Source organism: Pseudophryne corroboree, chromosome 1 (genome assembly GCF_028390025.1).
Source record: "Pseudophryne corroboree isolate aPseCor3 chromosome 1, aPseCor3.hap2, whole genome shotgun sequence".
In the NCBI taxonomy this organism is placed as follows: domain Eukaryota; kingdom Metazoa; phylum Chordata; class Amphibia; order Anura; family Myobatrachidae; genus Pseudophryne; species Pseudophryne corroboree.
The window spans coordinates 1,069,735,798-1,069,749,565 of record NC_086444.1 but is presented as its reverse complement, the minus strand read 5'-3'; the positions used below and the strand labels follow the sequence as shown (position 1 = coordinate 1,069,749,565).

Sequence of the window (13,768 nt, the reverse complement as noted above, 5' to 3'; positions counted from 1 at the left end):
TCAAGATCCTACTCTACACCCCCCATTGTCCAGACTTGTGGAGCCCAGTGTACCCCGCAGCAGAAATGTTTTTAACTGTATATGCAGCTCTTAGCCAGGAGAGTAGTTCCTGGGCTGCAGTGCTGCAGTGGGGGAAAGCCTGTTGCTGTGTATATTTTACAATGCAAAAAGATTTAAAATGTATTTAGTGTAGAAAGTGTACTTACTTAGGCCCTCATTCCGAGTAGTTCGCTCGCTAGCTGCTTTTAGCAGCATTGCTCACGCTAAGCCGCCGCCTACTGGGAGTGAATCTTAGCTTTGCAGAATTGCGAACGAAAGATTTGCATAATTGCGAATAGAAATTTCTTTGCAGTTTCTGAGTAGCTCGGGACTTACTCTGCCGCTGCGATCAGTTCAGTCAGTTTCGTTCCTGGTTTGACGTCTCAAACACACCCAGCGTTCGCCCAGACACTCCCCCGTTTCTCCAGCCACTCCCGCGTTTTTCCCAGTAACGGCAGCATTTTTCCGCACACACCCATAAAACGGCCAGTTTCCGCCCAGAAACACCCACTTCCTGTCAATCACACTCCGATCACCAGAACGATGAAAAATCCTTGTTATGCCGTGAGTAAAATACCTAACTTTTGTGTAAAATAACTAAGCGCATGCGCTCTACGAACCTTGCGCATGCGCAGTAAGAGACTAATCGCAATATAGCGAAACTCGGCAACGAGCGAACAACTCGGAATGAGGGCCTTGTTTCCTTGGTAGCCTAGGGGAAATCTAGAAGTTTCTGTGGGCTGGGTTATACCCCTGACCATCTCCTGCGGCCAGGGTCGGACTGGCCCACAGGGGTACCAGGGAAACCACCGGTAGGCCCCATTGCCTGAGGGCCCACTCCTTCCTCTAGGAATCAGGTTACAGACTGTGCACTTGTATTATATATGGTAGATATGTTGCATTACACTGCACAAGACTATTGTGCATTTCAAGCCTCTGTGATGGCTGGCCACACCCCCTTTGTAGGATGGTCACACCCTTAAATATGGGCTCCTATAACTGCATTCCCCCGGTGGGCCCTTCATACCCCAGTCTGACCCTGCCTGCGGCCAGAGGACTAAGATCGGGAACCTCGGTTGCCCATCTCTGGAGCTCAATTTCAGGGTAGAAGTGGTTAGCTGGGTCCCTGAGCAGATTCCTAAAAGTATTTTGGGTTGGAACCATCCCCCAAGCCTATACGTGCCAAGTCCTGGGTGGCGACTAAAACTCCAGGTGGGCTCAGGCACAAAGAAGTAACCACTCGTCACTGTCCATAGGGGACAATTAGACATGCGTGTGCCCAAGGCATGCACTACTCATGAACTTAAATTGATTGGTTAAAGAGAACAGGATGGAGCTACACGCTTTGGTATTGTGTGTTGGAGTAAGATAACAGGAGGCCTGAGAGTCCCATGTAAATGCACAACTGCTGTGACATCAAGGGAAGAGTCTTTTTAAAGGCCATTTGAGCAAATAAACATCATTGCCTCAAGATGAGTGCCTTCACCTTGCGACAAGTAGGAATGCGGCAAATGCAGTTCCGTTCTCCACCTGTCCTAGGGTAAGCCCAGTGTCTCCGAGCTCCGCCCTCTGCCATGCCTGGTCCAGGTCACAGACCAGTGGGGGTCATCCGACACCAGTCAGGAGGTTTGTCAGAAGCGTGTCGACGTATACACAGCAGCAAGCAGCATTCAGGTGCCGGTTGTAGAAGCCTGAGCAGCACATGGTTCCAGCTGTCACGTATTAGGAGGCTGGTGGTGGCAGCAACAGACCCACCCACTGCGCCATGAGTGAAGTCAGTAACAGGCAGTTACTGATGGTAGGAGGGAATCCCCTACTGGCCTGCTCCCGTGTGACCCAAATCCAATCTGCGATCGCTGGGCTTAGCCTCTGAGGGCAGGTGTCTGGTCACACATTCCAAATGCCAAAGCCTTTTGGAAACAATATACTTTTTACATTTCTTATAAGTGCATAATCTACACATTTTAAATGTGCAATTCTACAACTGTGCCTAAAGTACTAAATATAACATGCTAAAACAATTACCTATCCATTTATATGGCGCCTAGCATTGATACGCCCATATATAAAAAAAAGAACACGCCATGAGTTTATCGTGTGGGATGGACACTGGCTACAATATCCATTCAATTTTAACAATTAAATACAATATAAAAAATACATTCTTTCACACTGAAGTGTTAATAAATATAACAAATTTAAAAAAACAAACAAAAACATTTCACTTACCTACAAAAGTGAGCAGAATGACCAACAAAAATATCAGAACACAAATGCATGGAATCAGAATTAGCAGCAAAAGCCGTAGGTATTTGGCAGATGCCAGCTTTTGAGAACAACCATCCCCCATATTATCTTCATCTGCTCGGAAGACCTGAAGAAGAAAAACAGCTTAGTGTTATCAAGTTTGCCTTGTTCCAAGAATTATTATACCAGCTGCTATCTGATACATCATTAATATTTCACACACACACACATACACACGGAAAAAAAAATACCAATCAACAAGCTAAAATTCCTTGCTTAAAGGCAGTGGCAAAACTAAAGGATCCCGCATGCCGATGCAATATCTGGACAGGGTGTCCCTTACATTTAATAATAGGATCCCTATAATAATTAACAGTGTTGTAACCCAGAACCCCTCTTAAGGAATCCAGTGCCGTAGTAGGTTAGTTCAATGAGAACAATGCGGGCATGCAATAAGGTTTGTTCTTCGGGAGGCTTGCCACCTAGGAACAGCAGGTGGCTTAGGCAGCAAGACTCCCGAAATTGCTGAGGGAGAGAAGAGTGAAAGAATTTTCACCTCCTCTCCCACACTTACAGCGGCCGGCCGCTGGTCAGATTTTTTCTGTCAGCACAGGCACGGAGGACTGTGTCTCTGTCTCTGCGACAGATTCCCTCACACTGTCCTCCATGGCTGGCAGTATTACAGGAAAAAGAGCCCATAAAAGGGCAACACATTCTTCTTCCTCATCCCCTGCCTCTTCAGAGGACATTCCTATAAAAAGAAAGAAAACATTTTCAGTCAGTAACTTCCTTGACTCTGACTACTCTGATGCTGAGGAAAGCAAGTCCTCTCAGCAGAACAGAAAGCTATCTCATAACTCAGGGAGCCCTTTACACAGGAAACAACTAGATAAGACAGATAAAAGTAAGTCTTATCAAAAAGGGACCTGTTCAGGTGATATTCCTCCAGTTCCCTGGTATTGTCCGTAGCAGACAACCTAATAGTGCTCAGAGCAAGCACAAATCTCCTGCCCGTAGCTGGAAAAATATATCTGCCAGCAGCAAGTAGCATGAAGGGACCCGCTCACAGTACATGGGGTCACCTATAAAAGAGCCGCATTCCTTCCATAATGAACAGTCACTCTTCCTCAGTTGATTGGGAATTCGAGGAAGTGACAAGATCCTCCGCTTCTTCCCAGCGTGGGGAATTTAGCGACGTTCAGATGGCCAGAGTGGCTTTAGCAGGAAAAACACCTCCGCCTAAACTATACGCCACACATTGGGCACTAAAACATGATTCAGCTTGCTTTCAGAGCTACACTCATTAAAGGGGATGAGTTAGTGTTATGCTCTTATACAGGGTTACCAGATGTGCCAGCATTATTTGCGCCTGGTATAGACCGAACCCTGACTTCTATAGTGGGTGAAAAGAGATATAATGACATCACTAATCGCACGCTTAGAAAAATACAATATAAGATAGTAGACACAGCTGGACCCCTCTTGTATGTATTTGATAAAGCTGAAAGAGAAGTGGAATCCAGCATCTCGCTAGATTCGCTAGTGGCATCCAAGTTGGCACTTCTTAAGGCTATCAACAGAGCAACGCTTATTATAGGCCAGACATTCAATCACATTACTAACACCCGCAGGTCCAGATGGCTAACTAGCGCAGGACTAGCAGACCTGGCTCCAAAATCCCTAGAATTCCCTAATTTGGATAATGCCGACTTATTCGGTCCCCAGTTTATTGAGGAAGTAAAAATTAGACATAAGGCCCTCAAATCCTTTTCTGACCTAAAAAAAAAGGGAACAAACAGTTCAAGAGGCCCTTTCCCCAAGGGGGCCGGACTTCAAGAGTCGCAGGTCCGACCCGAAACTTTCAAGGCACCAGAGGAGCCCAGACAGGAGGCTTCGGTAGCAGATCCAATGCCGCCGCCAGAGCGTCGACCTCCAACACTTGGAAAAACTCTAATAGAGGTCGCAAGCAACGACGGTAAGCATAACCATACCACACAAAACACTCAAGGAATCTTTTGCAGAATGGCAAAAGATTACCACAGACAAATGGTTGCTAAAGATGATTCTGTCCAAGCTAAACCTTCCCCTGATTTGTTTCCCATGCCAGACAAATCATATTCCTTGTTCAAGGGATTGCAGTCCTCAGCTTAACGAGGTACTCTCAATAGCACTGCTACAGGGAAAAATAGAACTGGCAGACCCAGCAGTAACGGGCTGGGTAAGCCACCTGTTCCCAATATTATACAAGATGGCTCAATAAGACCAGTGTTAAATGTCAAGGGATTGAATAGATACTTAAAAGCGAAAAAGTTTCACATGAAAGGTATCTCAGACATTCCTTATCTACTCACAAGGGACTGCTTCTGTATAAAAATAGACCTAAAAGAAGCTTTCCATTCTATATCAGTTCACCCCAATCACAGGCGATTTCTCAGATTCTCCTGGAAACACAATTTATACCAGTGGACTGTCATGATGGTATTTGGCCTCTCTTGTGCACCCCATACATTCACACGGGTCATGAAAGCCGTTATTTCTCACCAGCGTCAGCATTGTGTACCTAGACAACATACTGCTAGTACACACAGACCTCGATACCATTTCAAAGCACAGAGAAGTAGTCCTCTCCTTGTTAGCCGACTTGGGTTTCACTATAAACACCCAGAAATCAGTTCTTACCCCAACCAAGACATTAACATTCCTGGGGTTCAATCTGGACACCCAGACACAAAAACTTACATACAAAAAACTTCCACAAAGCGCAGATTATCCCTACGCGTCTAAGCAACAATTATTGGGAAAATTGTAGTGATGGCCCCAGGTTTCCAACATGTACCCATATTATGCAGAGAACTGCAGGGCCTTCGAAGAACCCTTATTCATGCTCATTATACCTGGAAAGATATGATTTTTCTCTCCAGAAGGGCGAAAACAGAGCTGTCCCATTGGAACAGTATTTCTACTCCTTTTCCTCGCCCTCTCCTAGACCCGGGTGTAGTATGGCTGACCGGCGGTCTCCTGACCGCCGGTCAGCTTACCGATGCCGGGATCCCGGCAGCATACCGACGCCGGGATCCCGGCGGGGAGGGGCGAGTGCAGCAAGCCCCTTGCGGGCTCGCTGCGCTCGACATGCTGCGGGCTCGGTGGCGACCTGCGGTCGCCACGGGTTCTATTACCACTCTATGGGTGTCGTGGACACCCACGAGTGGAAATTAGAGATGAGCGGGTTCGGTTCCTCGGAATCCGAACCCGCCCGAACTTCAGGGTTTTTTACACGGGGCCGAGCAGGCTCGGATCCTCCCGCCTTGCTCGGTTAACCCGAGCGCGCCCGAACGTCATCATCACGCTGTCGGATTCTCGCGAGGCTCGGATTCTATATAAGGAGCCGCGCGTCGCCGCCATTTTTCACACGTGCATTGAGATTCATAGGGAGAGGACGTGGCTGGCGTCCTCTCCGTTTATAGAGATTCGAGAAGAGAGTGAGACAGTCTCACAAGAGAGAGACACAGTAGTAATTTTAGGGAGCATTAGGAGGAGTACTACTACTACTAGTACTTGCTGAAGTGAAGTGATAGATAGTGTGACTGTATTGTATTATCTGACTTGTGGGGGAGACACTGACAGTGGGGAGCAGTTAGAGTCTGAGAGCAGGACTCAGGACTCAGGAGTACATACTACATATAACGTACAGTGCACACTTTTGCTGCCAGAGTGCCACACCAGTATAATATATATTGTGATTGTATGCTTAGGAGTACTACTTGCAAGTTGCTGATAGTGTGACCAGTGACCTGACCACCAGTTTAATAATCACCACCAGTTTAATTAATATATATATATAATTGTATATAATTAATATATATATAATATTATAATTGTATACCACCTACCCGTGTTTTTTTTTTTTTTTCTTTCTTCTTTATACATACTACTATAGTAGCTTACTGTAGCAGTCTGCGGTGCTGCTGAGCTGACAGTGTCCAGCAGGTCCGTCATCAGTCATTACATAATAAATATATATACCTGTCCGGCTGCAGTACTAGTGATATTATATATACATATATATATATTGATTTCATATCATTATCATCCAGTCTATATTAGCAGCAGACACAGTACGTTAGTCCACGGCTGTAGCTACCTCTGTGTCGGCACTCGGCAGTCCATCCATAATTGTATACCACCTACCCGTGGTTTTTTTTTTTTTCTTTCTTCTTGATACATACTACTATAGTAGCTTACTGTAGCAGTCTGCGGTGCTGCTGAGCTGACAGTGTCCAGCAGGTCCGTCATCAGTCATCATTACCTAATAAATATATATCTACCTGTCCGGCTGCAGTACTAGTGATATTATATATACATATATATATTGATTTCATATCATTATCATCCAGTCTATATTAGCAGCAGACACAGTACGTTAGTCCACGGCTGTAGCTACCTCTGTGTCGGCACTCGGCAGTCCATCCATAATTGTATACCACCTACCCGTGGTTTTTTTTTTTCTTTCTTCTTGATACATACTACTATAGTAGCTTACTGTAGCAGTCTGCGGTGCTGCTGAGCTGACAGTGTCCAGCAGGTCTGTCATCAGTCATCATTACCTAATAAATATATATCTACCTGTCCGGCTGCAGTACTAGTGATATTATATATACATATATATATTGATTTCATATCATTATCATCCAGTCTATATTAGCAGCAGACACAGTACGGTAGTCCACGGCTGTAGCTACCTCTGTGTCGGCACTCGGCAGTCCATCCATAATTGTATACCACCTACCCGTGGTTTTTTTTTTCTTTCTTCTTGATACATACTACTATAGTAGCTTACTGTAGCAGTCTGCGGTGCTGCTGAGCTGACAGTGTCCAGCAGGTCCGTCATCAGTCATCATTACCTAATAAATATATATCTACCTGTCCGGCTGCAGTACTAGTGATATTATATATACATACATATATTGATTTCATATCATTATCATCCAGTCTATATTAGCAGCAGACACAGTACGTTAGTCCACGGCTGTAGCTACCTCTGTGTCGGCACTCGGCAGTCCATCCATAATTGTATACCACCTACCCGTGGTTTTTTTTTTTCTTTCTTCTTGATACATACTACTATAGTAGCTTACTGTAGCAGTCTGCGGTGCTGCTGAGCTGACAGTGTCCAGCAGGTCCGTCATCAGTCATCATTACCTAATAAATATATATCTACCTGTCCGGCTGCAGTACTAGTGATATTATATATACATATATATATTGATTTCATATAATTATCATCCAGTCTATATTAGCAGCAGACACAGTACGTTAGTCCACGGCTGTAGCTACCTCTGTGTCGGCACTCGGCAGTCCATCCATAATTGTATACCACCTACCCGTGGTTTTTTTTTTCTTTCTTCTTGATACATACTACTATAGTAGCTTACTGTAGCAGTCTGCGGTGCTGCTGAGCTGACAGTGTCCAGCAGGTCCGTCATCAGTCATCATTACCTAATAAATATATATCTACCTGTCCGGCTGCAGTACTAGTGATATTATATATACATATATATATTGATTTCATATCATTATCATCCAGTCTATATTAGCAGCAGACACAGTACGGTAGTCCACGGCTGTAGCTACCTCTGTGTCGGCACTCGGCAGTCCATCCATAATTGTATACCACCTACCCGTGGTTTTTTTTTCTTTCTTCTTGATACATACTACTATAGTAGCTTACTGTAGCAGTCTGCGGTGCTGCTGAGCTGACAGTGTCCAGCAGGTCCGTCATCAGTCATCATTACCTAATAAATATATATCTACCTGTCCGGTTGCAGTACTAGTGATATTATATATACATATATATATTGATTTCATATCATTATCATCCAGTCTATATTAGCAGCAGACACAGTACGTTAGTCCACGGCTGTAGCTACCTCTGTGTCGGCACTCGGCAGTCCATCCATAATTGTATACCACCTACCCGTGGTTTTTTTTTTTTCTTTCTTCTTGATACATACTACTATAGTAGCTTACTGTAGCAGTCTGCGGTGCTGCTGAGCTGACAGTGTCCAGCAGGTCCGTCATCAGTCATCATTACCTAATAAATATATATCTACCTGTCCGGCTGCAGTACTAGTGATATTATATATACATATATATATTGATTTCATATCATTATCATCCAGTCTATATTAGCAGCAGACACAGTACGGTAGTCCACGGCTGTAGCTACCTCTGTGTCGGCACTCGGCAGTCCATCCATAATTGTATACCACCTACCCGTGGTTTTTTTTTTTCTTTCTTCTTGATACATACTACTATAGTAGCTTACTGTAGCAGTCTGCGGTGCTGCTGAGCTGACAGTGTCCAGCAGGTCCGTCATCAGTCATCATTACCTAATAAATATATATCTACCTGTCCGGCTGCAGTACTAGTGATATTATATATACATATATATATATTGATTTCATATCATTATCATCCAGTCTATATTAGCAGCAGACACAGTACGGTAGTCCACAGCTGTAGCTACCTCTGTGTCGGCACTCGGCAGTCCATCCATAAGTATACTAGTATCCATCCATCTCCATTGTTTACCTGAGGTGCCTTTTAGTTGTGCCTATTAAAATATGGAGAACAAAAATGTTGAGGTTCCAAAATTAGGGAAAGATCAAGATCCACTTCCACCTCGTGCTGAAGCTGCTGCCACTAGTCATGGCCGAGACGATGAAATGCCAGCAACGTCGTCTGCCAAGGCCGATGCCCAATGTCATAGTACAGAGCATGTCAAATCCAAAACACCAAATATCAGTAAAAAAAGGACTCCAAAACCTAAAATAAAATTGTCGGAGGAGAAGCGTAAACTTGCCAATATGCCATTTACCACACGGAGTGGCAAGGAACGGCTGAGGCCCTGGCCTATGTTCATGGCTAGTGGTTCAGCTTCACATGAGGATGGAAGCACTCAGCCTCTCGCTAGAAAAATGAAAAGACTCAAGCTGGCAAAAGCAGTAGCACCGCAAAGAACTGTGCGTTCTTCGAAATCCCAAATCCACAAGGAGAGTCCGACTCCAATTGTGTCGGTTGCGATGCCTGACCTTCCCAACACTGGACGTGAAGAGCATGCGCCTTCCACCATTTGCACGCCCCCTGCAAGTGCTGGAAGGAGCACCCGCAGTCCAGTTCCTGATAGTCAGATTGAAGATGTCAGTGTTGAAGTACACCAGGATGAGGAGGATATGGGTGTTGCTGGCGCTGGGGAGAAAATTGACCAGGAGGATTCTGATGGTGAGGTGGTTTGTTTAAGTCAGGCACCCGGGGAGACACCTGTTGTCCGTGGGAGGAATATGGCCACTGACATGCCTGGTGAAAATACCAAAAAAATCAGCTCTTCGGTGTGAAAGTATTTCAACAGAAATGCGGACAACAGGTGTCAAGCCGTGTGTTGCCTTTGTCAAGCTGTAATAAGTAGGGGTAATGACGTTAACCACCTCGGAACATCCTCCCTTATACGTCACCTGCAGCGCATTCATAATAAGTCAGTGACAAGTTCAAAAACTTTGGGTGACAGCGGAAGCAGTCCACTGACCAGTAAATACCTTCCTCTTGTAACCAAGCTCACGCAAACCACCCCACCAACTCCCTCAGTGTCAATTTCCTCCTTCCCCAGGAATGCCAATAGTCCTGCAGGCCATGTCACTGGCAATTCTGACGATTCCTCTCCTGCCTGGGATTCCTCCGATGCATCCTTGCGTGTAACGCCTACTGCTGCTGGCGCTGCTGTTGTTGCTGCTGGGAGTCGATGGTCATCCCAGAGGGGAAGTCGTAAGACCACTTTTACTACTTCCACCAAGCAATTGACTGTCCAACAGTCCTTTGCGAGGAAGATGAAATATCACAGCAGTCATCCTACTGCAAAGCGGATAACTGAGGCCTTGGCATCCTGGGTGGTGAGAAACGTGGTTCCGGTATCCATCATTACTGCAGAGCCAACTAGAGACTTGTTGGAGGTACTGTGTCCCCGGTACCAAATACCATCTAGGTTCCATTTCTCTAGGCAGGCGATACCGAAAATGTACACAGACCTCAGAAAAAGAGTCACCAGTGTCCTAAAAAATGCAGCTGTACCCAATGTCCACTTAACCACGGACATGTGGACAAGTGGAGCAGGGCAGGGTCAGGACTATATGACTGTGACAGCCCACTGGGTAGATGTATGGACTCCCGCCGCAAGAACAGCAGCGGCGGCACCAGTAGCAGCATCTCGCAAACGCCAACTCTTTCCTAGGCAGGCTACGCTTTGTATCACCGGTTTCCAGAATACGCACACAGCTGAAAACCTCTTACGGCAACTGAGGAAGATCATCGCGGAATGGCTTACCCCAATTGGACTCTCCTGTGGATTTGTGGCATCGGACAACGCCAGCAATATTGTGTGTGCATTAAATATGGGCAAATTCCAGCACGTCCCATGTTTTGCACATACCTTGAATTTGGTGGTGCAGAATTTTTTAAAAAACGACAGGGGCGTGCAAGAGATGCTGTCGGTGGCCAGAAGAATTGCGGGACACTTTCGGCGTACAGGCACCACGTACAGAAGACTGGAGCACCACCAAAAACAACTGAACCTGCCCTGCCATCATCTGAAGCAAGAAGTGGTAACGAGGTGGAATTCAACCCTCTATATGCTTCAGAGGTTGGAGGAGCAGCAAAAGGCCATTCAAGCCTATACAATTGAGCACGATATAGGAGGTGGAATGCACCTGTCTCAAGCGCAGTGGAGAATGATTTCAACGTTGTGCAAGGTTCTGCTGCCCTTTGAACTTGCCACACGTGAAGTCAGTTCAGACACTGCCAGCCTGAGTCAGGTCATTCCCCTCATCAGGCTTTTGCAGAAGAAGCTGGAGACATTGAAGGAGGAGCTAACACGGAGCGATTCCGCTAGGCATGTGGGACTTGTGGATGGAGCCCTTAATTCGCTTAACAAGGATTCACGGGTGGTCAATCTGTTGAAATCAGAGCACTACATTTTGGCCACCGTGCTCGATCCTAGATTTAAAGCCTACCTTGGATCTCTCTTTCCGGCAGACACAAGTCTGCTGGGGTTGAAAGACCTGCTGGTGAGAAAATTGTCAAGTCAAGCGGAACGCGACCTGTCAACATCTCCTCCTTCACATTCTCCCGCAACTGGGGGTGCGAGGAAAAGGCTCAGAATTCCGAGCCCACCCGCTGGCGGTGATGCAGGGCAGTCTGGAGCGACTGCTGATGCTGACATCTGGTCCGGACTGAAGGACCTGACAACGATTACGGACATGTCGTCTACTGTCACTGCATATGATTCTCTCCCCATTGAAAGAATGGTGGAGGATTATATGAGTGACCGCATCCAAGTAGGCACGTCACACAGTCCGTACTTATACTGGCAGGAAAAAGAGGCAATTTGGAGGCCCTTGCACAAACTGGCTTTATTCTACCTAAGTTGCCCTCCCACAAGTGTGTACTCCGAAAGAGTGTTTAGTGCCGCCGCTCACCTTGTCAGCAATCGGCGTACGAGGTTACATCCAGAAAATGTGGAGAAGATGATGTTCATTAAAATGAATTATGGCCCTCATTCCGAGTTGATCGGTCGCAAGGCGAATTTAGCAGAGTTACACACGCTTAGTCTACGCCTACTGGGAGTGTATCTTAGCATCTTAAAAGTGCGAACGAAGTTTACGCAATATTGCGAACAAAAAAAACTTAGCAGTTTTAGAGTAGCTCCAGACTTACTCTGCCTGTGCGATCAGTTCAGTGCTTGTCGTTCCTGGTTTGACGTCACAAACACTCCCAGCGTTCGCCCAGACACTCCCCCGTTTCTCCGGCCACTCCTGCGTTTTTTCCGGAAACGGTAGCGTTTTCAGCCACACGCCCATAAAACGCCGTGTTTCCGCCCAGTAACACCCATTTCCTGTCAATCACACTACGTTCGCCGGTGCGAACAAAAAGCCGTGAGTAAAAATCCTTTCTTCATAGCAGAATTACTTAGCGCAGTCGCAGTGCGAACATTGCGCATGCGCTCTAAGCTGATTTTCACTGCGATGCGAAAAAAAAGAACGAGCGAACGACTCGGAATGAGGGCCTATAATCAATTCCTCCGTGGAGACATTGACCAGCAGCAATTGCCTCCACAAAGTACACAGGGAGCTGAGATGGTGGATTCCAGTGGGGACGAATTGATAATCTGTGAGGAGGGGGATGTACACGGTGATATATCGGAGGATGATGATGAGGTGGACATCTTGCCTCTGTAGAGCCAGTTTGTGCAAGGAGAGATTAATTGCTTCTTTTTTGGTGGGGGTCCAAACCATCCCGTCATTTCAGTCACAGTCGTGTGGCAGACCCTGTCACTGAAATGATGGGTTGGTTAAAGTGTGCATGTCCTGTTTATACAACATAAGGGTGGGTGGGAGGGCCCAAGGACAATTCCATCTTGCACCTCTTTATTCTTTAATTTTTCTTTGCGTCATGTGCTGTTTGTGGAGTGTTTTTTGGAAGGGCCATCCTGCGTGACACTGCAGTGCCACTCCTAGATGGGCCCGGTGTTTGTGTCGGCCACTAGGGTCGCTTATCTTACTCACACAGCTACCTCATTGCGCCTCTTTTTTTCTTTGCGTCATGTGCTGTTTGGGGAGTGTTTTTTGGAAGGGCCATCCTGCGTGACACTGCAGTGCCACTCCTAGATGGGCCCGGTGTTTGTGTCGGCCACTAGGGTCGCTTATCTTACTCACACAGCTACCTCATTGCGCCTCTTTTTTTCTTTGCATCATGTGCTGTTTGGGGAGTGTTTTTTGGAAGGGCCATCCTGCGTGACACTGCAGTGCCACTCGTAGATGGGCCCGGTGTTTGTGTCGGCCACTAGGGTCGCTTATCTTACTCACACAGCTACCTCATTGCGCCTCTTTTTTTCTTTGCGTCATGTGCTGTTTGTGGAGTGTTTTTTGGAAGGGCCATCCTGCGTGACACTGCAGTGCCACTCCTAGATGGGCCCGGTGTTTGTGTCGGCCACTAGGGTCGCTTATCTTACTCACACAGCTACCTCATTGCGCCTCTTTTTTTCTTTGCGTCATGTGCTGTTTGGGGAGTGTTTTTTGGAAGGGTCATCCTGCGTGACACTGCAGTGCCACTCCTAGATGGGCCCGGTGTTTGTGTCGGCCACTAGGGTCGCTTATCTTACTCACACAGCTACCTCATTGCGCCTCTTTTTTTCTTTGCGTCATGTGCTGTTTGGGGAGTGTTTTTTGGAAGGGCCATCCTGCGTGACACTGCAGTGCTACTCCTAGATGGGCCCGGTGTTTGTGTCGGCCACTAGGGTCGCTTATCTTACTCACACAGCTACCTCATTGCGCCTTTTTTTTTCTTTGCGTCATGTGCTGTTTGTGGAGTGTTTTTTGGAAGGGCCATCCTGCGTGACACTGCAGTGCCACTCCTAGATGGGCCCGGTGTTTGTGTC

The 13,768-nt window shown here is 46.5% G+C and overlaps 1 protein-coding gene across 2 annotated transcripts in view; it reads right to left on the bottom strand.

Annotated features, from left to right (window-relative positions):
• The window catches only part of CORIN (corin, serine peptidase), a 521,516-nt gene that overhangs the window by 311,720 nt on the left and 196,028 nt on the right, over window positions 1–13,768 (bottom strand). For both annotated transcript variants that reach the window (XM_063920973.1, XM_063920972.1), the window contains exon 2: window positions 2,269–2,413. In XM_063920973.1, coding sequence (XP_063777043.1) covers window positions 2,269–2,413 — 145 coding nt within the window. The remainder of the gene's footprint in view (window positions 1–2,268; window positions 2,414–13,768) is intronic.